General features: G+C 44.4%; 1 protein-coding gene across 4 annotated transcripts in view; it reads right to left on the reverse strand.

Moving 5' to 3' along the window:
• The window catches only part of LPP (LIM domain containing preferred translocation partner in lipoma), a gene marked incomplete at both ends in the record, with an annotated part of 195,997 nt that extends 177,023 nt beyond the window's left edge, over window positions 1–18,974 (reverse strand). For all 4 annotated transcript variants that reach the window (XM_079539517.1, XM_079539518.1, XM_079539515.1 and 1 more), the window contains one exon: window positions 18,782–18,974. In XM_079539517.1, the coding sequence (XP_079395643.1) occupies window positions 18,782–18,974 (193 nt within the window). The remainder of the gene's footprint in view (window positions 1–18,781) is intronic.
• Between the last annotated feature and the right edge of the window lie 6,035 nt (window positions 18,975–25,009).

A 25,009-nucleotide genomic window follows, 5' to 3' on the forward strand; every position in this document is an offset into this window, starting at 1 on the left:
TGACTGATCTTCATTCCAAATGCCCAATCCAGAATTAATAACATCTAAGAAAACAATTAAAATGGATATACTGTTCGAATGTGTGCTCAGGGAGCAAGAGAAGAGTCATCCAAAGTGACTGCCTTACAGTTTCATGTAGTTCTTTCAAAAGCTCTGCCCTAGAGGAATTAGATACTCATAGTTGGGTTTCTTTGATGAAAGACACCCAAGTGAAGAATACCTTATTTAATGAGAAAATAGAACATTTAGGTACTGGGTCTGTAAAAAAAAAAAAGTGAAGTAATCAAAAACAACGTAAGAATGATCTGAAATCAGCCAATATTAATCTACAAACAGACCTATTTTGAATTTGAAAACACTGACATAACAAGGCTTTAAAATCCAATACCACATCTAGACAAAGTTTAGATGTGGTTGTTGAAGAGCATGTAAGAAACAGTGCTCCCTGTTTGCAAGAAACTAATGGATTTACTCTAAACCCTTATCAGGTCACATATATATCACGTCATGTCATGGTGATTAGCATCTCTGTTGATTAAAATCTTTAATTCCGGTGGATTTAGATGGCTGCTTTGAGAGCCATCAGATGAGAGGCTGAGGCTGGATGTGAGCACCAGCACAGAACAGCAAGCTGCGATCTCAGCATTGATATCTAGCCGAGCTTTTGGAAATGCTGCAGCTAAGATCACCTGGCCAAGATGGGAAAACTAAGGTGTGCGTGAGGCCAGCCAGCAAAATTTCCAAAGCAATAGTTCTGCACTTATCAGGAGAAGGAAGATAAAATCTACTTTGGCTCCCCTTTACTATATATTTAACAGTTGCAAGAGAAAAAAATCAGATGACTGCTTAAAGCTTGGGATGATGCATGCCATCTTCAAGCTATTCTTGAGTGAAATGTTTAATGTTTCATGTGGTTTGGAAATGGCTTAAATTCCCTGCTGAATTTTTCATGCCCGTATACAATTTAGTCTTTATCAAAAATTCTCCTTCAATTATGTACTCTGCAGAAAATGCAGAAATTCTTCTGAAGGATTCTGGGTGACGCAGTCAGTTGCATTTGTACAGCTTCATTTTTTCCCCTTTTTTTTGCTTGCTGCTTTTCCTCTGGGGTTTGCACAAAATCTCTCTCCTCAGATATGCCCACTGCAGCTATCTGCACTTCACCATTTGTGCTAGTCACAGGAAATCACCACCGCTTTTTCTCTCCATGCCTACATTTTAATTGAGGAGAATGGGAAGACAGAAGAGCACTGAAGAAGGGAGAAAAGGTTGCAAACTTCTGTACAGACCCTGCATTTCAGCATGACACAGAGGGTATTATAAGACAGTTTTGTGCAATAAGACATCCCCATGAACTCGTAGCTGCCCTCCAAGCAGTACGTGCTAACAGCACCAACTCGGGTTGTTTTGTCCTCTGAACACCTCCACTTTGCTGAGCCTACATCCCCCAGGCTTCCAGAAATATTAACAGAAGTCACATGCAAATATTATGTTAAAGAAACTATCCCCATAGTTCTATTTCTGGAGATTCTTAAACAAAAAGCTTCCCTAAAATACGGGAACAGGACCTATATTATCTCTTCATAAAAGAAATACACTTCTAGGCTTCAAAAATAATGAGTAAACAGTTCAGACTTCCTTTTATACTGTAAGATTTCCTTCCCATAAGATGCAAGATATATTGCCTCAAGGGGAAAGCAGCTTTAAGAAAAGGAAGCTACGTGTGCCAGAATTGTTCTCTTCCATTATTTGCAACATCCTTTCTCCCTCCAATTGTTTTAATAGTTCTGGTCACCAAAGTACCTGCAGCAAAACACCAAACCCCCTCAGCACAGCATCTTTCTGCCAAGATCCCCAAACAACCTCTGCTCCTCCTGAATCTCACAAAACATGCTTTCTGCACACATTCCCTATAAAGTTCTGGTAGGAAAATGGCTTTGCTAATAGGTTTCCTTTCTGCTGTTCCCACCGGAACAACACTTGAGGAATGGATGTCTCACCAGTAATCTCCCACTTACATGTATTTTTGAGGAACTTGGTTGAATAGAAGGGTGAAGGAGGGGAAAAAAAAGAAAAAGAAAAAAGAAAAAGAAAGAGAACACATTTAGTAATAACCAGTTACAGAGCATGAAAAGAACAAATGTGGTGTCTGAAGTTCCTACACGTGACTCAGAGAAATCTTCCACTTGCACATGCTAACATGCAGCACAGACTCAGTTACGCACATAGGTTCGATTGCAGGCTTAAATAGGACATCCCATGGGGCCTTACAAAGCATGTATCAAATTGGGCACTTGTTGAAATGCTTTGCTAGGCAAAACGATCAGTTTACGTACTTTCCCCACAGCCTCTGCTGAAATGAGGCTGAATGGCTGCACTGGTCCATCCCTGGAGATCCTCAGTTCTTCCTCAAAGCATTCATTTACTGGGATTTCACTCTTGTACATTCAGCTGTGGAGAATCAGTATGGGTGTCGTGGTTTGGACTGGAATAGAGTTAATTTTCTCCACGCCGGCTCATATGATCCCATGCTTTGGATTTTTGATGAGAATTCTACTGATAAGACAGCAACGTTTCAGCTGTTGCAGAGCAGCGCTTGCACAGAGCCAGAGGCCTTTCTGCTTCTTGAGGGACACGACTTAATGGGCATGGTGGTGACGGGCTGACGACTGAAACTGATTATCTTAGTTGTCTTTTCCAACCTTAATAATACTATGATTCTCACACTGCCCTGCCAGAGAGGAGCTGGGGATGCACGATGAGCTGGAAGAGACACAGCCAGGACACTGACCCAGACTGACCAAAGGGATGTCCCATATCTTAAAATGTCATGCTCAGCAGTAAAAGCTGGGAGAAAGAAGGAGGAAGGGAGAACATCCAGAGCAACAACAATTGTCTTAAACTCCAGGAAGGAGAAACTGGGACTGAGGAATCTGCCTGCTAGAAATGACAGCACTACCAGAGGTGATAACAGGACCACAAATCCCCGCCACTGACCTGCTCCATGCACCCCAGCAGGGCACCAACCATCTCTGCAATTTCTCTTAAATTCTCCTACAAGAGGAATAATCACTCCAAATCTAAGCAGAGGAGAATCCAGGCTTCCCCCAAAACAAAAATGACTTCATTTCAGACAATAGGGATCTGCTGCTAGAAGGCCTGAATGGAGTTGCTAAAAATAAGCAAATATTCCCAGTCTTTCTTCGTTCCCTCCCTGAAGTGAAATGATCAAGAGGATTAATTTTAGAGTATGCACAGTTTTAATGCTAAAAAACTCAAGCTGCATCTTAGCTTTTAAGCAAAGACCAGATGGAAAGTCTATCATTAGAAATGCCAAAGGGAGAACACACTCAAAGTTCGCTCCAGGATGGAAAGGTCATTTCTAGTCATCCTTGTTTTAAACGTTCTCAGAAGCACTCAAGCTTCTGTAATAACATGGTTTTCTTTCAGTTTATCAACTTGATTTCCTTCAAAACAAAAAACAAAAACCAACCAACCAAACAAAAAAACTCCAGAAGAAAACAAAAACCACCAAACAATACAAAAGACAGAATCTTTAAAAGAAGGTGCCAACTCTCTTTTTTTTTCATCTACACAGCAAAGAAAATTGTTAAATGTTTAATGAATTACTGTTTAGATGACGAGAAATGCCACAAAGATGATCTGTTGATCCCAGACAGGGTTGTTTACTTAGAGCTTCTTGGGGAGACTGACGACATGATCATCAGCAGGCAGCATGGTGGTGAAGCCTGAGAAGATGTGTATGGTTCATCAAGTCCCAGTGTTGATGCAGAACGTGTCAAACTGGTGGGATACAGACCAGGTTTCACCAAAGGGCTCAATGCAACAACCTAAAGCCCCAGCATCAAGTATATTCCATCTGGCCAATGTAAATACACTAGCAGATGTATCGTAACTACTACTGCTTGCAAGATCTGAGATGCTCAGTGAGGAGCAGGTTGATATTCGGAGAAATTTATTCTCATAAGGTGTGGTGAGGCATTGGCACAGGCTGCCCTGGGATGTGGTGTAGTCACCATCCCTGGAGGTGTTCAGGAACTGTGGAGATGTGGTACTAAGGAAGATGGGTTAGATGGCCATGTTGGTGTTAGGTGGACAGTAGGACTGGATGGTCTTAGAGGTCTTTTCCCACCTTAATGATTCTGTGAACACAATGGTGCTAAAGATGTCTCTGTAACTCTGTAACTTGAGTGGCTCTCAAGTAACGAGGAGGAGGAGACAAAACTGCGATCCCTGATTCTCATCTGAGTCATTAGGACAGCCTGACAATAAGTGCTCAGAGCTTTACTCCAGTTGCTCACTCACATAAAAGCTACAAACACACAGCTTTAACTGAGACATCACTAGCCACTGGTCTCCACTTGCCAGCTCTGAAACAATTTTTCCCCCACTGAGATAAACCCACAGCTGAAGTACATCCGTGTCCCAGCGCAGATTAACCCCAATAAGAACGGGAACTGGCTAAAGCTGAAAGTGCCCTTGCAGGCAGTACCTTTTTTCAGCTGTACTGGGACAACTTTGACAAGAAGGATCTGGCTACAGTTAATTTGCCTTTGTGCATAAATAACAAACAAGATCCAAGACAAGCTGCATTTATAGAAAACCACTCGGAGGAGCCATTGCTGACCAAACTTTGCAGTAGCTGGGCTGCACAAGTGCCTGAGTGAAATGTCATCTGCAGCATTGCTCAGCAAGAGACAATAAAACAAACACAAGACTGGGTTCTCAAATGCCATGCTAGAATTTTGGGGCTCACAAAGAAATGCTTTGTTATTTATCAGCCATTTGCGAACAGCAATTATCCTGCATAAAATAATTAACACAGGGGAAGCAACAGAATGCTCCAAGATCTCTTCAGAAACCTATTTAAAACACTCTCCCATTTTAATCATTTACGATTTGCATTAGAGAAGAAAACAAAAAGGTAGGAAATTTGAGGTGATCAAACCTTCCCTCATCCCCACAAATACACATTCTCTGCCTTCCAATAGACTTGACTAATCATTTTTCTAAGTAGCCAAAAGGTTTTGCAATTAAATGCTTATTTATATGAGAAGCATCTTTCTGCTGTCTCTGATGCCTCATGAGTTTTATGGCTCCTCTCAAAGAGCTTTCAATGCTCTGAGCATGACAAAGCCAAAACTGCTATAAGAGAAAGCTCCATCCCAGTGACAGACCGAGTTCCCGGAACCTTCATCACCAAGCAAAGCAAGAAAGTAGGAGAAAATAAATGAGAAAGGGGGACTTCGACAGCTAAGATCAGAGCCGCTTTGCTGGGCAAATTTGGTAGCAAAACATCTCTGGATGCAGTGTGAACTGAGCATGCTAGGGCAGGTACACAGGCATTAAATAAATGGAGCCTCACAATTCCCTTCCAGAAAACCCATGTTTGTGTTGACAACTGAGCTTTCGCCTGCCAAAATGTGACCTTTAGGCGCTGACCTTTAGGCCCTGGTTTTCTAACTTGTGTTCCCTCCGCCTCCAGTTTCACAGGTGGAATTCATAGCACTTTAGCTTCCAAACAGTTGGTGGTGTACACCAAACACCAGTCCGTGCCTTATAACACTGGTTCTTAAAACGGAATATTCTGGCTCTGGAGACTCATGTCGTGCCATGTCGGTCGGTCAACTTACAGGAGGTGCTGGACATGCCATATCTCTGGGGAAGATCAAAGCCAAAAGCTCATCTCTCAAAATAGTCACCGTGCTGCTACATTTTTCTCTTTTATTTATTTCCCCACCACAGTTACATAACACATTCCTGATGGGGCAAAAAGGATAATTAGCAAGAGCACTTTCAGACACATGCAAGCAGGCACAGCCAAGCTTGAGAGTAAGCACTATCATCACATGAGAAGCGAGAAGATGATAGTCTTCCCATCTGAGGAATAATAAGGAAAATGGACCCACCATTAGTTTGTCTCAGGAACACATCAGGAAAGCACCAAATACACAGAGGGGAAGTGCAATAATTCAGCAGTTATTTAAGAAGCCCTACAGTGATTGTAGGGAAGAAGAGCTCAGCTGTAATCATGCATCACAGCTCTCGCCTTGGGTCAGCTGCTAAGTTTGAAGTATTCTCTGTATGGCCAACAAGGGCAGTTCACAGGCCTGGAGAATTATTTTAAATATCAGAGTTTTCAGGCTCAGCCAAACCAATCATTTCCTCTAAAAGACTTTTGTCCCTAATGAGGGAAGTGAGCAACCCAACAAAACTTAGAGATATGATGGCTGGAGACCCACCACTCCAACCTCCTGCTGCTGGGGGGTCATTTCCCCCTACCAAGGGACACGTCTTGCTCCTACAAATGCAGGCTGAGTGCTGATGTGCTAGGAGAAGTCAGTCAAGCATTCCCACATTAGAAATCCAACAGCCTTTTCTGCTGTAGAGGAGGATTACAGGCTTACATTCTGCAGGACCACTGTTGGCAGGGAAAACGGGATCAAATGAATTTAATCCAAACTTAAAGCATAAGAATAAGGAGCCTCATTGAATGGATTAAGCAGGAGACAAACATCCTGTAATGCCTCATACATTACCTGTTACGACTGTGTGGTCTCACATCCATGTTGACAGTGGAGGAGATGCAGGCCAGCTGTGATTTTACCTGGGTCATGCTTTTTTCATGCCTTCCCTCATCTGTATAAATTCATTTTTACGTAAGACAGCTGTGTCAAACCTGAGCTCCCAATGCAATTTTCCTTCTACGCTTGCAGAATGAATTCAGGCCCTTCTTTCCCTTGGGCACCACACAAGGAATTACAAAGTGGCTTGGTTTGTGCCCAAATGGAGCACAAAAAATCAGTGCAAACAGTGGTGTCAAAAAGCACAAGGAGTCAATCACAAAATCAAGATCTATGAGAATCTCAGTCCCAGGACAGTGAAGGGTGGTTATCAGGAACATTTTATCTGTTTGTCACGTGAGGCCATTTGATGAGCCCATTGCTGAGATTAAGCACCATTTACCATGAGTTTCAAGGTCTACACTGCGCTTCATCCTGCACCAGGTCTCCACGCTTTCACCTCTGACAAGACATAAGGGTAAGCCTAAGCAATAGGGAGTCAGTTTTCAAGGAGTTTAATTGCACGGCAGTTCTAAAAGCCAATAGAGAATTAATCATTTTGCAGAAGTTGAGTTCTCCGCCTGCAGGGCTGCTTAGCTGTATGGAGGAAGTGCATGGTGTTGACTTCCCAAACCAGTCATCATCGTAAGCCCCTGGTCCTATTTATAGAGTTGGGGGAAAATTTCCAGGAAATAACGCTTACTGGCACTCCCAAAAATAGCAAAGAAAACTCTTCAATTACTAAACTTTTAAGGAAGAAAGTCTTTCTTCTTCGTGACAAGACAGCAAAGTAGCAACCTCTACGATCTGCTTGCGAGCAGTTACAATTAATATTGTTCCTTATCTCACTTTTCCCTTACAGCAGGAGATGCTACTCCTAAGCTATTAATTCTGTACAGCTGCAAGGTTGCTTTTTTCTCCTTTCTCTTCTACTGATTATTTCCAGGATAAGATGCTGAAGTCAGCCCCATCTCAGGAAACTTTAGCAATTCTGTCCTGGAACACGTTTGCAATACAACCCATAGGCCGAGCCAGAGCTCCCACACATGTGCTTGAGCAAAGTCAGTACCAACAGCAGCACAACCACAGCAGTCCCAAACCATCACCTGACTGCCCAGGATTCTGATCTGGGGGAATGTTTGCAGTCTTCATCAAACTGCATCAGTGTGCAGGTTAACCTGCTACCAGAAGCCAATCCCACACAGGGGCGAGCAGATCTCTGCACAACTAGACGTGCCTTGGGGTCAAAAAGCAGACAAAAGCATAGGAAAGGCACAGACTGGTGGCTGGATGAGTCACCATAGGTACCTGTTCTCTTCTACACATGCAACAGCTTCTGTATGCCTCCTCAAGAGCCAGGAATTAAGCCAGGATTTCTGAAACATTTTCTCCCGTCATTAGTTTTAATGATGCAACTGCAAAACTGGAAGAGATTTGACCATCTTAACCTTACCACTAAATACAGTGTTTAGTGTTGCTGTTGCTTGGCGGGGCCAAGAAGGCTATCCCAGACACAGACCTCTCTCCCAGTGCAGTGGCACTTCCCATATACCCCATCTGGGAGGATGCAAACTAGCTGACCGCAGAAGGGCAACTTTCGGGGGTAAAATAAATAAATAAATAAATAAATATCTTTTAAAAGCACAAGATACGAGTGCATGAGGTTCTCTCCATCTTGCAAGTGCACAATTTTATTACATCTGACCATGGGACCCTCAGTCCCAGCATGGCTGCTGGGAGGGCTCACAAGCCGTAACACCAACCCTACAAGTTTGTTTTGCACGTGCCACTGTGGAGTCAGGTGACAGAGCAGCACGCTTTGGCCAGCAGTGCCTTGGGAAGCACGCAGAGCGCTCCTGCAGATAAGATGCTCCCATCAACTCCTGCCCGAGACGCGCCGACCTCCCTCCTCTGCCCGCCGCCTCCTCCCTGCCATTGTTAAAGGTAATACAAAAATCTGCTACTCATTTTTCCAAATCTCTCTGTTTCAGAGGCTTTTTCCCTTTGTTTTTCTGAGACCAATTAAAAATAAAAGTTTACCAGGAAGATGAAAAAAAAAAAAAAAAAAAGTGCCTGATATCATTGGATTCAGCCTGTAAGGATCTCACACATAAAAGAATTATGTCCCTGAGCACTTTCCAGCAGACTTTCAGAAAATTTCATCTTTCTACTTCCCTGGCTGGATAGTCTGTTTGAGTAATTTTCTCTTTCTCCTGGGGTTGGTTGCTAAGAGACGCGCTATTACTTCTCTCTCTCTTATGACCCGATTACTATGATCAGCAAAGACAGCGTGCAGACAACAGCCTGACACGGCTCATACAAGAACATCGGGCTCGTTACAAAATGATGGACTGTATTAACACTCTGCAGCCCCTCCACTTGCCGTGGCCTTAGCAGAGTCTCCAGGCACAACTGGGGGCTTTTACTTCCCCGGCTTCTGAAGTACATGTTCAAACATTTTAAATCATTGCAGTGGGAAGGGAAAAGAATGGACTTTTACCTCCTGTGTTTTGCTGCCTGTCAGCCAGAGCAGTGTTAATGGATCTGTATTGAGAAACACTCCTTTCCTTCCCCTAGCAGAGAAGTGGCTCGGGAACCATTATTATCCCTATTCACCCTTCTGCAAAAACTTTGCAAACACACAACGTGCTTTGGGTTAGTGCATTCCCTTAGACAACGGCACGTTGTGAAGCTGACACTGACACTTATGGGGCTGAGATGTGACCCGGTCCTGTAAAGAGTGAAGCTGTATTGCTCTGGATGAGGAAAGCAGCAGGAAATGCTTCCACCAGAGGTGCACTGTGGTCTCAAGTAAGGCACCATGACTCCCAAAGTTCTCCCAGCACGTACTGAGATGGCTACAACCTGGCACTGTCCCTCTGCAGAGGGTTCCAACTGATGGGACTGCTGGGGAGTGAGCCAGGATGGGGACTTGGAGCTCAGACTGGAAAAGCATGTTGAGAGGCACGCAGGGCAAAAAGCTGGGGACAACTGCTGGTCCAAGGTTGGCTAGTATGGAACAGAATGTGGTCAGAGACCTCAAAGATCATCAGTCCTTTGCAAGGTTCATCAAATTGGTTTTATAGACAGTAAATTTAAACACTACTGAATCTAATTTACTTACCAGACCCCTTCCCTTCCCACCAGCCTGCCCCTATATCTAGAATAGCCATGAACAAATCCTTCACAGTTTCCTAACAGAAATGGCCCAGACATCCAGGTATCTCCTCTTACAATTCCTTACCTCCACGGTATTTCCCATAAATTCAGTGCTCAACAGAAAAAAAACAAGCTGAGGTCTTACGTCAGCAAGATTTCTACCATGCTACAAAGGAAACCTTTTGTGCCAGGCTTCCCATTATGGTTTGGTCATGTCTAGACTAAACCAAAACCTTTCCTGAGTCACTGTCATCACACGAACTGTGGGAGTGGAAGATGACCTATGAGTATTTTGCTTAGTCCCCACTCCCAAGCAGCATTCTCCTCCCTGAAGCTGGGTCTCTGCACCATCTGCTCAGCACCCAGAGGGAGATGGGTGCTTCCTGGCACAGAGCTGTGCCAAGGAATTGCTGGATGTGTAGCTCCAGCATCGCGCTCCACAGCTCCTGAAATAGTCTGGGTAAATCCCCAGTCCTTGTGCCAGCTTTTAGAGCACAACTGCTCTTCTGTGGCTAGGACCTTCCAACGTGCACACTAGTTAACAAGACAGAAAGGGAATTTTTAAGGTAGTGATGTCTATTAGGAACCAGACTGGACTGCTGCTCATCCGCTTCTGCATAGCAGCCTCCTGGGGAACTGGAGCTGCAGGGCTTGGGGTCCTGCTCACGGACCCTTGGCTCTCACACCAACCCACCTTAGTGTGCTTTGCCAAAGGGATGAGCATGTCAAGCCTTGTATATTTAGTCCAAATTGTAATTGTGCATTGTTTGCTGCCAGAAATGCCTGCTTGTTGGCCACAAGTACAGCTTCTGTGGCTTCAAGAGTTGCTCATTCATTCTTCTAACCTTTTATTAGACCAACCTGTAATATAATCCAATTGACATTTATTGGTTGCTCTGACTTAGCAGTACTCTGTCTGGCCGGGTAAAAAAAGCTTTAGTCAGGAAAAAGGAAAAAAATACGTATAGTCCTTTATTATAACAGTTAGCTTTCAGGGCATAAAAAAGCTGCATTGAGTGAGCAAAAAAATAAAAAAAGTTACTTGACTGTTAACTATCATGTAGCAATTGTTATTATTTAACAGACTGGCATCTGGAGGATGTTAAAATTTTAGATTAAAATAAAATGGACAAGTGCTGCTTGCTCAAATTCAAACTATTTCAGCATTAATGCTGCTCTCTCACTTTGGGCACCATAGCCCTTTAGAACTGTACAGAGATCGAATATTATCTTTTAAAAAGTAGGTTTGATATAGTCAATGACAGATGTTTGCAATCTGAGTTATAAAAAGATGGCTTCTTCCCAATCCAGTGTATGTCAGATCTGTCTTCTTTTTTTTTTTTCCCTTCCTTTTTTCGCCCTTTTGCTTTATTCTGCCCAAACTATTGTGGTTCACAGAACAGGCCACTGCAAAGATGAATCACTATTCAATGTTTGAAATAATGAAGTGGAAAAATTAAATATAGTATCTTGAAAGGACAGACAGGAGGAAAAGAAAGAGACAAAAAAATAGGCATGGCAGAAAAAAAGAAAAATCTACCTGCTGAGGAGTAGTGTTTGCTTTATGATACCAAATAACAAAGAAAATACAAGTTCACTCACCAGAATGAAAAACGAGGCTGTGTATTACTTCAAGCAGTTCCCAAATAAGTAGCAATATGTTCCAAAGCCTCTGAAAGTTTAATATTTGTAATTCTAACAAAACATTGTTAATAAAACCTGGTGGCTTGATTTGACATTTTGAGAACTACAGATAAGTACATTGGTTCAATAACAGTCTTTACGCATCTCTTCTCTGTTGCATTTTTCCCAGCACCATTATCAGAGGGGTATTTAAAAAAAAATAGTGTTCATCTTGAGAGCAAAGCCAGGAGCACAGACCTCCGTGTTTGTCTCCAACAAACAAAATAAACAACACAAAAGCAGACTCAGACACCACAGTCCAGCCCAAGCAGTTACTTCTGGTGAGATGAATGCAACCACAACAGCAGGGCCCACGCAGAGGTGCCTTATTGACACCTGCCATCATGATGAGCCCTGAAATTGGTCACAGTGCTGCGGACACCCATCAGAACACTGTGCCTCCATTTAGTTCTACACGTAAGTGGTAAGAGAAGAACCAAGGCAAAGAGGCAGAAGGACACCAGAAAGGGATGCCTACGTGGAGGACCCCATCTAAGCAGCACTGACATGTTGCAAGCTATGGAGCATAGTTTCAGCACAGCTCGGCTTGTTCAAGGCAATTTAAACAAATGAGAACCACCACTAGTTTCAAATTGGTTTCACTTGGCTCTTAACCATCAGGGAGGAGGATGTCATTAGAGAGAAATCAATGGAGACTTCCGAAAGGCAGCTCCAAACTGGTTCTCAACAGCCCTCTGGTGAGGAACCTCCCTTTAGTGAGGGAGCCCCCACTTCCCACGTGTTCTGCACGCTTTGGGGCTCGGTTTGTCCTTTAAATGCTCTTGTAGAATGGGTAGCAAACCAAGAAGAGGCCTGGAACTTCAAGTTCATTTTCCCTGGCTGTATTCTGTAAGTGCCTGTGGATGATGCAGTTCTGACACTAATGAATAAAGCATTGCTTCATCTGGTTCACTTCGTTCAGCGCAAGAAACACACAGAAGGAGAGCAAGGATTTAGAAGGGCTTTAAAACTTTATAATGCTCATTTCAAAAAAGCTTTCTTTAAAAAACAAGCACCAACGTGGGGGCTGTGCTTAGGCAGTCAGGATGATTTGCCACAGCAGCGGTATACCTCTTTATTCCCACAACGTTTTTCAACTCTGCAAGCTCAATCCATGATGGGAGCAGAAGAGAGCCTGAGCATTTCTCAGCCTATTTTCTTGTCCTGTCACTGAGATGCTGCCTTATCCCCAGAGCATCAATGATTTTATCAGCTGGTGGCAAAGCTGGATGCAGAGACCAGCAGGTCCCGCTGGAAACTCTCTGGGATATGCAGGACCCAGTTCAGCCTCAAAACAACCAAATAACAACATATTCCCATGCTTTAATGCAGGATGCAGCAGCAGTCTGCACACACAGCTCACACCACGTGCAAGACAACCAGCTTTGTTTCTACTGCTGCTAAATCACATCATCTCCTGTTAGCTTGGCACTGAGCACACACAACACACCACCAAAGCACGGCTGACCCCCATCTCACACTCGTGAGCCTCCTGCTAAAGATGACCAAAAGGCAATAAAACGCCCCCAAAGCTCACGGGTGGCTCGAAGGAGAGCAGGTATGCCTCTGCCTTCCAGCAGCAGGGATTACTCTTGCTGTGTTATGCAGCAGGCCCAGCAAAGACAACCAGAAAAAAGCAAAAAACCTGCAGAATCTCCCAAGTCAGTCTGAATTTATCCTTTCAGGGCTCTCATCCAAGTAATGAATAGACTCTGGAGCTGTTTAGCTTCTATGAACTGTCAAAGATTGCAGAACAGGGAACAGCACAGCTAAAACACTGTGTGTCTATTCCAATAAATCCATACCCTGGCTTCAAAAATTAGACAGAGCTACCGATAGCAGCTGCTGTAAACAAAACCCACCAGGTATGCCTGCCTACAAGATAAAACAAACAGCACGATAGCTCATGCTCCCAGTCCCTTACAGACACAGCAGAATAAAATTAGCTATTGCTCAGGAGCCTCCACACAAATGAAGAAAGAAAGGGCAGAGAGCATCAGGACCTGGGAAACCTGCATCAGCCGGGTTCAAGTGAACACAGCATGGTGTCAACTATGTAATCTTGCCCTGGAGCTAGCCCTGATGCTGTGCCTGGCCCCACGAGTTGCAGCCCTCTCCTCCAACTAATGGAGATGGAAAGAAGACATGATTTAAACAAACAAACAACAACAACAACAAAAATACCTCCACCACAAAACAAACAAACCCATGAAGATCTCAAAGACCTCTGTATGAGTCTCCTGTCATTCATCATGCCTGAAAGTGCTTCAAGGAAAGAAAGCAGAAGGAAAGAGCTTGCTTTAATTCTCGACTCTTCAATTAGTTTCCATTATGGAAACTGAAGGAGGCTCAGGGAAGACCTTATAGCTCCCTCCAGATCCCTGACAGGAGGTTGTGACAGAATGGGAGTCGGCCTCTGTTCCCAGGTAACAGCGACAGGATGAGAGGTGATGGCTGTAAGTTGCACCAGGGGAGGTTCAGGTTGGATATCAGGAAAAACTTCTCCAAAAGAGTGGCTGGATACTGGCATAGGCTGCCCAGGGTGGTAGGGGCATCACAGACCCTGGAGGTGTTCAAGAACTGTGGAGATGTGGTACTAACAAGCACAGGTTAGTGGGCAGTTCCGGTGGCAAGTAGACAGCGGGACTAAGTGATCTAAAAGGTCTTTTCCAACCTTAACGATTTTATGATTGAATCCATTTTAACTGTTTCTGCAGGTATTACGTTCACCACGGTTGGCAATCACAAGGAAAAGGCATCATCAGCACTAACTAATATTGAATTTAGGAGGAGTCAACAGAATAAACTCAAATGGCTAATTTTGCAAAGCCTGTCCTCAAAGCCTCTAAAAGGCTGACAAAGACAAATGCCCAAATGTTGTGCAATCCCATAAACTACACAGTTGTCATAGGAGGGATGTTGTCTGCACATCCTTTTGTGGCCAGGGTTTGGCACTGTGGCATATATGTCTCAGGAATATGCCTCAACAGATGCCTATGAATGAAATATCATAGAAGATCCTGAGTTAGAAGGGACTCACAGGCATAGAATCATAATGTCATTAGATTGAAAAAAACCTCTAAGATTATCTAGTCCCATCCCCACAATGCCCTCTAACCCATGTCCTTCATTGCCACATCTCCACAGTTCTTGTGTTCAAGAGCCAGGGACAACTGAGTCAAACTACTGGCTCCACAGAGGACCCACCAAAATTCAAACCATATATTGCAAGAAAACAAGAAGCTTCATTGTCTTTGACAGCAAAGGGCAACAGATGGAAGCCTTCACCCGTGTTTCTCAGCCAGGTGGCATTTTTCACACCAAGGTATAGATGCTCTATTAGCTGCTATGGCCTTGGTGATGTTCCTTCCTCAGTGCATTGTCCTCTCCACAAATCCACAGGCTTTACTGTCACTTACTGCACCTCCCCAGCAATGTGCCCACTGTGTTCCCCTTCTGGCTTTCTCTAGGTGTTCCCAGCAGCCACAGCCCATAGGCTTGATTTGCATCAGCACCACGCTACTCCTTGCACTGCTTCGTGTCCACCGGATTGTACCGGGAGAGGAGGGCAAAGGGGAAAAGAGCTCCTGAGGTTATGAAAACCAGCTTGAAACTCAAAGGATGCAAACCAAAGACAAATCACACCACAAAGCCTGACACTCTCACTGCACTCGAGCCATCCAATGACCCGAGGAGATCCAAGTCAGGATTTTCTGAGAATCCAAGGCTGACAATAGACTTCAGTATGGTTTTGAAAACCCCTAGTTCTGGCCTCACAAGCCCTGGCCCTGGCAGCATCCCAGCAGCACTCGTTTCAGAGCGCCTGCCAGCCCTCCTCCCCATGCCATGGAGCATGTGAGCTCCTGCCAGCACTGAAATACCAATTTTAGTACAAAAACTGGAAAGCAGGAGAAAAATAATTGGGAGGGAAAAGAGGAAGGGCAATGCTTTTAAAGAAACTGGAAAAGAGCCTTCTACTCTCTCTTTGCACTCTTAGCTCAACGCTCAGTGAAGGAGAGCCCACCTGAACTGACAGCACAGCTCTGCAGTCACCACCTGCTGTGCATACTGCTGGATGGGGTCTGCTGAGGAATGGGGGGAGGAAGCACGCAGTACTAAGCACACATGAGCACTGAGAGGGGAGCGAGAGGTGCAGACTGCCAGGACCCATGGCAGGATGATGTCTCACTCATCTCAGGACTCATCTTGACTCAGCACAGACAGATGTTTTCCTGTTTGCAAACACATCCAAGGATGCTCCATCAAAAAATTATCCTTCACCCCAATGTTCCCACCCAGTGGCTTTTTTAAAGCCACTGCTTGAATGTCTGGATACCGAATTTTCATTTCCAGCCTAGCTCATTTGCTGTTTCCTTCCCACAGACACTTTTTTTTCTTGTACAAAACCACATTCTGCTAGCTCAAACAGCTCTCCTCCATCTGTGGGGTAAATATGGAGCTGTGCAGGCCAGAAGGGATCACAGTACTAAGACTTCCCAGGATTGAGTCCATGTTGAACAGCAGAGTTTGTACCCTTGGGTTGGACTTACCAAAAACAGACACCAGCAGCGACTCCTCTCACAGAAAAAGAGCACACAGTGATTTGAGCATTGTGATGTGCAGAGGGCTGAGAGGTGGGGAAGCAAAGCATCTCCCTCCCCAAAGTGCCAGGGAGGAATCAGAAGTACAGCTCCGCAGCAAGGGACCATATGGACAGAGCAGGGAGCAGATGAGCCCCAGCACACTGCCATGCCAGCAGAGCTCCTGCTTGGCTCTGAGACCCCGGCACAGAAACTCATCCCTGTCTCCAAAGAGAAAGGCTACACCAGGGCAGGAGGTACAGACCCCAGCACAGCAGCACACCAGGGAAGGAGCATTTGAGGTGAGCAAGGTTAATCCTCCATGAGGTGCTGCGACAGGGAAGGCTAGTGCTAAATCCTCCAGAAATCAAGACCAGACTGCAGCACGTGGAAGTCTGGTCCATAAAAACACAGCTGCACCAGCTTCTCCAGCTAGCTGGGCGGCAGAAACCCGTGCAGCACATTAATCAGGGCTGTGTTCTTATTTGTTATTATTACTACTGCAGTCATACCCCAAGGCCTCCGAACAGATCCCTGCGACAGCAAGACATGGTCTCTGCCCTGATGAGTTGACAAATCCAGCTCAAAACAAGTCTCAGCAAGGCAGCGTGGCAAACAGCAAGGAGGGGGACCAGCACCACCGAGAAAATTGCTCACTTAGCTGGTCTAAACCACGCACGCCTTGACTGCTTCCAGCACATTAAAACGCTCCTGCTTTACAAACTGCCGCCTGTCGCAGCTTTTGTTTTTAACTTCTTTTAACCATTTCTAAGTCATTTCAAAGTTCTGTTCTGTCAAACAACGGAGGTCACTGAAGAAACAAGCAGGGAGCCTGGAGGAGAGAACAGAGCCATAAAGTGAATGAGGCATGGTGGGCTAAATATTTTCTTGCCTCACCTGCCAGATCCCAGAAGCCTCATGTTATCAGGGTTATATATGGTCGAGCTAATGGCTTTGCACCAGCTGCTGACACTGACCAGCAGTGTGTCACCTTCTGAAAATGGATTAGCCTAAGCTGCTGGTACACTGTCACATCACTAAGCCAATCCCTGATCAAGTCTCCACTATCCCTTATTTCTTGCAAGCCCATCAGATGATGATGGCATCTCTAAAAGTCCAGAATCTGCAGAGGCCCCCCATAAATTCCCCAAATCTCTCCGTTTCCATCAGACCCAGCAATGTTCACATGCTTGCAGGACTGCAGTCTGTGCATTGCACAAGAAATGCTGGTGAGGCTCATCTACCTTCCTCAGTCTGCAGTACTGGGTGCTGCTTAGAGGACGTCTCCTTCTCCCAGCGCCAAGGAGCAAAGAATTTTTTAGAAGGTTGTTGGGATGTTCCTGAGTCATTTATAATCAGATCTATAGCAATTAAAGCATCAACAATTAAAGCATAGTGACATTTCTGGCTGATCAACAACAGTTTTCCTGAGGAACCAAAGTGTCACTTTTCATTATTATCTCAAATTGTAGAAGAATTTAAAAAATAAGAATTTCCCACTTCACTTGAAAGTGACATTTCCATCGCAATTCAGAAATGGATTATTTTTACTTTTTTTAATTCCAAATGTCTTTCCCTCCATGTTCCTTGCTAATGTTTTGTTACTGAAGGCAACAGAACAGGTGCATATGACTGAGTTTTCCCCTCCAACACATTTTCTTTTTTCGTTACGAATTCTCTGAAGTTAAAGAGTGGCAGAGGAAAAAAAAAAATGAAACACTAGTGAGTCTTCTCCAACTTCCTACTAGATGTCCTTAACTTTAGAAAATTGCTTAAATGAGAGATTTAATATATTGCTGTCTTTCTTTCTCCTTTCCATTATCACGTAGCCTTCCTGCACACATTCTGGAAAAAGGGGAAAAAAATGACAGACAACTTTTGCCTTATTACACTCAATACAAAAGAGGGAAAAGCGAAGATGGTACAAAGCAGAACAGCCACAACTGAAAATCAAAAGCTGATTTGGCAATTTTCTTGAGTACAATGGAGCCAAGTCTTGAGTACAATACCCAAGTTTATCCCTTTTTCCATGTATCCACAGAACAGGAACCCAACTCCTACACTTGCTGCTCAACTGCATGAAGAGAGCTGGACTTTAAAAGCAGGAGACAAAGTGAGGCCAGTGCACGGTGACTGGAAAGCTTTTGTTTCACTGACAGAACATCTTCAGAGGCTACTGCAATGGTCTCATAAATATCCACATAGTTATGCCACTAATTCATCTCATATTCAAGAGCCTGCCACAACAGAGGAGAAACAGTAAAACTGAATCAAACCAACAGGCAAGAGACAAAACATGTTGAGACACATTCTGCCAAATCCATCCATCTCTACCCACATCCCCACAGCTCAGTCCCATGTTTGTAAAGAAGTCCCACTGTGCTGGTGCAAAAGAAAAACAACACTGAAAAGGGTGTTCAAGCTCCAGCTTCTTGGATTGACGCGTACAGGCAGACATGAAACAAGCAAAACTCCTGGAAAAATATCAGTTTTACGGAAAGGAGACTTGCTTACAATAAAAACAAAGGAACTGCTGTCCCCCTGCTCTCCCCTAGCCCTGCACCATTCAAGAGGACAGCTTGCCAGAGGGTACAAGGTTCTTTCACATTCTTATTGATTGATTTGATCCCACAAACTCATGAACCAAGAGTTTGTCAAACACAGTTTGTGTTAGAGGTCAATATCCCCGAATACGACTTCTGTGGATCCTTCCTAAAAAAAACCCCACGCACCAATGAAACAAGCAAACAAAAAAAAAACCACAAACATACTCACCATCACCTCCTGGTTGCTTGTATGGGTTGTACTTTGGTTTGGGGGCAACAACGGGTGCAAACTTCTTTGGCGTCTGTTGGGTGGACACTGAGATGCTGGGAGTCCCAAAGGCATGAGTGGTCTCCATCCTTGCTGTAACGTGACCAACAGGCTCGTTGGTACTCTTGGGCGGCAGCCAGGACGGGTGGGACATGGTTCAAATCTGAGAGGAAAACAAGAACCGCACGTACATTAGGAATTCAGGCTGAGGGACCAGCAGCTGTAAACCCCCTAGATGACTTACTAAATTACAACCACAAAACCATTTCATGAGAATTCAGATACAAACTTGTCTTTCTTTGCCCGGCTGGTTGAAATCACTGATCAGTTTGTTTTGGTGTCTGCTAAAGTGTTGTTATTTTCCTCTTCAAACTGAAGTTGAGGCAGACCAATGCACCAGAGAAGCCCATCACTCCTGTTGCCTATTCAGCAATACAGTCATAGATTTGACTTCCTCCTGCTAGGATTTGGTGAGTACATTAAAGTACAGCGGCGCGGTTGCTCTGGGAACAAGTGCCATTACAGGTGGGCAGACACATGCTTCCAAAATGTAACCTTTAGCATTTCTCAACATGACATTTATGGCCCCAAATTCCACTGTCTTTCACTTAAACTTTAAAGAAAAAGGATTTCAAAAGCAGCTAATCTTCCTTGATGCCTCCATTTCTGAATGCCCAGATTAAGGTATTTTAAAAGCACGTCAATTTTGAAAAAATGCCAGAATTCCACAACCACTGACAACCAGGCTCCTTTTAGACATCTCCACTTGTGTAACAGAAAAGAAAGGCAGCCCAAACCATTACTTATTTATGAAGATCTTGGCTTTGGTCTCTTAACAGCCTACATCACTTTTGAGAACTGGACTCAGACGCTGCTGAAAATGTTTCCCATAAAGAAAACCTGTTCATAATGGGCTGAACCGCAACAAACAAGCGCTCTCCACCACATACCAGCCATAGCTGTTGGGTAGCAGCAATGGTCCTACAGCAGCACCACGTTACCTCCTATGCTGGTTTTGAGCTGCAGTAAGGAAGTGAAGACCCTGCATGGACAAAAGCTACTGCTAATTTTGGAGCCCTCAAGTGTCTGTCCATGCTCTGCTTTGGTGTCAGCACACCTCAGGGTTCTGGAAACCAGAAGCAGCTGGGACTCGACCTGGAAAGATTTCTTTACATCAGAAAGCTTGGAAAAAGATTGGTGCAAGAGAGAGCACTGGGCCTAGGCAGACATTAGCTGACTGCTGTTGCATAGAGGCAGTTCCAGCTGGGCAGATCCAGTCGGGCAAAGCAAAGGCACCACCGGACTTAAAAGAGAAACTCTTACTGATGCCTGAGCAGAGCAGCACCGGGATTTACCAGTGGGTGCACACAGCTCTCTGAGGTCAGGTTGGGAAAACAAATGAGGGCAGATGAAGGGCGGCCTCTGGCTGGTGGACACCCCCTCAGAGTGAAATCATTACCAAGCCTCACAGCTCTATAGCTCTCAAACTATTCTGAGACAGCTCTGCAGCCAGGCACACAGCCATCTATTTGAATGTCTCAAGAGAAGGCATTTCCAAAGCTGAAAAGTACAGCCACGTGTAGACAGCTATAAAGGTCAGTGCTTAAAACCTGCAAGCAGGTGCATGACTGATATCATCACCTTTGCCACCTACCGTCAAACACGGAGACCAAATATCTTCTCGCTGATAATAAGCAGCAATGCATCTACAAGAGCATGTCCCACCAACCTGGGCATACTCATGGTGCCACAAAGCTAACATTTCCACGCACACATGTTCTCAGAAAAAAAGCAACTGTCCCCTATATTACACGGAATATTAAGGCAGGAGAAAAGCACATTTGACAACGTAAGTCTGTCTAGAGAAAAACAAAAAAGTAGAGATCCCCTTTCTTTCCCCTTTCTCGTAGTCTGAGACCAGATGTTAGTGGAAATGTCAGGATCAAGTAATTGGGACTTGGGTGAAGATCTGGTTTGCCAGCTCATCCTGCCTTGCAAAGCATCTCAGTCCTACAAGCTTTATGGTGGAGAAAAATCAGGTGAGTCTTGTATTGAACAAGCAGATAAGGCTTTTGGATATAGAACAGAGAAAGTAGTCTGATGGACTCTGATACGGACAGCGTTGTCCTAGCAATCTGCTATTAGACAGTAGTGCTGAGTCACTGGGGACAGAGGTGGGGAAGGAGCAAGGTCTCCATGTGGCAATGTGGAAATGGTACCTCCAGCTATCAGCAGTGCTTGTTAAAACTGGCGTATACAGTGTGTGTCTCTTCCAGCCCAGTAAGTTACCTCCAGGTAACAACCTTCTTACTGGAGGATTCAATTGTACTTAAAGACTGCAAAGAAAAGCCAGTCCTCATGTCTGTCCCAAAACTAGGAGACAGGCAGTTTGTGGTCCTCTTCTACCTCCACTGCTCTTTGTGTGCCAGAGGAACTGCCACATGCCTCAGCACTTCCCCACCAGGCAGCGTGGCTGCTCAAGGTCACAGACTTTGCAATCCCTTCCGCTGAAGGATGAGCCCATTGCACTGGACATGTGATACCAGTGAAAGGAACCACTGGGACCAGCATGGAGGGGCTGGCTACAAATGAAGACTGTGGCAGGAGCACCCTGCAGGCAGACGAGCATCCAAGGCCAAGGTGCAAGGACAGATCTTACCACCCTCCCAAACACGGCTGCCAGCTGACCTCACACTGACAGAGCATCATTCTGAAAGGGAGAAGTGAAAGGCAGGTCTGCCCCGCAGGGCTGTAGAGAAAACCAGCCATGACGGGCAGGATGGACTGCGCTCCCACTGCCTGGTACTTCTCGTTACCAACACCAGCCTCACCGGACACAGAAAACGCCACCAAAACACTAAAATTCACCTACCTGGCCACCTCTTCCTCTCACATCATTCAAAAATGTAACACATGACTCTCAGGCAACTATCTAGGCTTAAGAGCAGAAGGCAGTGTGGGCACTCAGCCTTAAGAGTTAAACAGGACACTTTGCTCTCTTATTATATTTAAAGATCGCTGTATCTTGCCCATTGCTACAAGCATCTTGGAGTTTTATTCTGACAAGTTTTCAGCCCCTGGTTTGCTATTTCATGCGAAAGACCACCCCACTCCACAAAGCTCCTTCAGAGCACAGGCGTTACCTCCACACTGATTCAAAACAAAAAGAAAAAGCACTAGCAAGATTATCATCACCCCTTCTGGCAGCTCCTTATTTGTCCTTAGCCACCTCACAGGCAACACGCCTTGGTCCCCTTACGGTCTGCCACGAGGCAGGGATGGGCTGAGCGATGCATAAACCAGGGCTATCTGCTCCAGCAGCCAGGCCACACAATGCTGGGAGAGTTGATGACACTGTGGCATCTCATGAACGAGCTTAAAGAGCAGTTCTCTTATGGGCAGTTTGGGAATATAAGACCACACTGCAGTAACTCAGTTGCTAACTGTAGGCTGGCATGCAGCTTCATCTTGGCTACCCTCTAACACATTTGTGTCAGTGGCGGTGGGGTTTTCTAATTGTTTCCCGTTAGCCTTTTCTCTTCCTCTTTCTCCTCCTCTCATTTTCTGTCATGCATTTGCTGTCACTCGTTTTTGCTATATGTGCCTTGACAGTGTTTTCAACAAGTTCCCTTTTCCTGATCTCTTCCAGCCCCAGCTCCCCAGCCTCAATTAAATTTAGCCTAACTACACAAGATCATAAAAAACGAAAATGAATAGATCTCTTTTTAACAGCCGAAGCTGAACTTCTGGGTTTGTTCCGATCTCTCCCCAACACTTTTCTTCTTTTAAGGGCATGTGACTTTGTGCCTAGGGTAAAAGGCCCCAAGCAATGCAATGCAGAGGATTGAATCCTTCTGAAAAAAAGCATGTAATAGAGAATCCACTGCTGCACTCAGTAAACTATATGGGCAAGCAATCAAGCGCCAATATTATGGATTCTCCTTCACGTCTGGCTTAAATTTAGCTAGCTCCACCTCCAAGCGCTGGATTTTGCTACATTCCTACCTCCCTTCCACACGCAGGTCCTCACAGAACGCATCCAGGTCTTTGATGAAATCAAATCACAACATTTAAATTAAGTATCAATTAAACTCACTGGTTAGAACAGACTTCTCTTGATTCACTCCTATATATTTACTCTGAACTCTCTTCAATTTTTCAGCAACCTTTAGGGAGGTGATGGATGCTACCATTTGACCATTTTCTCAAGAATGGAAACTTATCATGGGAAGAGTAATAGGATGAATAACATCAAAGACAAGAACTATACCAACTTCAGCTGTGGCTGCCTGAGGTTCTGTTATCCTTCCTTCCTTGGAAGCATTAGTCATTGCCTACTTTTGGAGGTAGAGTATCAGACCAAACTAACCATGATAAATAACATTAAGAGCAAAGAGTAGAATCACACTGCGTAAATAAAGAAAACCCATGTGCTCTGATTCTATCATTAGGATAATCTTAATGCCTTCAGTCCAGAAAAATCCCAACCATAAAGGAACACATGACAGCAGAGGAACTGGAGTCCCATGACGAAACTGCACCATCTAAAAATCATCAGACTAGGAATTTCAATAGAAGATATCACCAGAAAGTAATAAAAGCCTGACAAGTCTGTTGGATTTTTTTGTTTGTTTTTAAAGACGTGCAAAAGTACTTGGGTTATTTTGCTTTTAATCATAGGATGTCACTCACCTTTGAGAAGCAAAGGTAACACAAAGAGGCTCTCGAGTCAATTTAGCCTCATATCAGAAACAATGAAAGGGTAGAGTACCCATTTGTCTATCTAAAGTTGTTAGTACATTCATCTCTGAGACAGGCTTTTCCATGATTAGATTGTACCCAAATAAATCTTCATTTCATTTTCATATTTATAACACGGACAAAATACTCCTTGGATGTTGATGGACTTTGCCAAGACAGAAGAATTTGTCCCCGAGTTAATTAAGCTAATGCTTCATAGTGGGTAGCAACAGTGCTTAACATAAAATGAGCAACAACAGTCTGTTCTTCCAGACAGTCTGCTCTGTCTTCAATCCTACTTTTTCCTAGCTAGCTTGGTTCAGATTCTCTGTACCCCCCATGCAGTTACCATCAGCCTGAAGGCCACAGGGTTGACAAGATACAGAGATTTTTTTTGCAGACACAGAGTGCAGCTGGAAGCCCTCCAGTGTCTTCTCTCTGGTACTATTAGGGACAGAACCAAGACACCTTCCCGGGATAGAGAGAGCTCATCTCATGGATTAAAAGAGCCATGTGTAGAAAGGCAGGCTGTCATCTCCCCACTCTCCTTTCTCTTCTATCAACACAACAGGACTTGAAGAGACTTTACTTCATTTTCCAGCTGAGTTCTCATACTAAACCGAGGGGACACACTTCCTGAGGCAAAACCGTGCCCCATTTTGCCCCTTTTGGTGAGAGGTGCAATCCAAAAAAAGTGGATGTTTCTAACTTACACTTGCCTTTTTTTCTTTTCTTCCTGAAATTCCCACAAGCAGGGCCCAAATGCTGTGCTAAATTACAGTTCTTTGCTTTGTCCTTATCACCTCCACTTCACTAATTAGCCCAAAGCAGTAATTGAGGCTGACCAGAGAGATTTGCTCTTTATAAATTCCTAAAGCTGCTTGTTTCCCTTGGCATCATTCCACTTTGAACGTTAAGTGAATTTATTTCTCCACTTAGGACCAGTGATCTCTAGCCATGAAGCTTTCCGGCTTCTTGTGGCCTCCAAAAGAGGATATAATGTCAAAATTCTGGTCTCATTAGAGGTCTTTAACCAAACAAAGGAAGCACCATAGCTACTTACAAACTCAGCCCAAGGTCTCTTGGGATGTCTTTCCCATATGGAACTATTTATCTTCATCAATTTTACATCATAGGGGAAATTATGTGATTTGGGGAAACCATGATCCCTTTTAAACTCCCCTAATTCTTGCTGATCTGCACAACATCTCTCAAAATTTAAGACCTGCAATATTAACCAGCCCCAAGAAGCTCCACTCCTCCCTCAGAACCTCCCAGCAGCAAACTGACTCGGGTCCTCAGACATCACATCAGCAACCAGGAGAACCTCAAAGCCACAAGAAAACTCCCAGCACTGGGATTGTTGTACGGGGTTGAACTGACCTGGAGCAGCTAAGAGATGTCTGAGCCCAGTGATTGCCTTCTTGATTATACGTAAAGATTTAATGC

Source organism: Tetrao urogallus (genome assembly GCF_951394365.1).
Source record: "Tetrao urogallus genome assembly, chromosome: 9".
NCBI classification, from domain to species: domain Eukaryota; kingdom Metazoa; phylum Chordata; class Aves; order Galliformes; family Phasianidae; genus Tetrao; species Tetrao urogallus.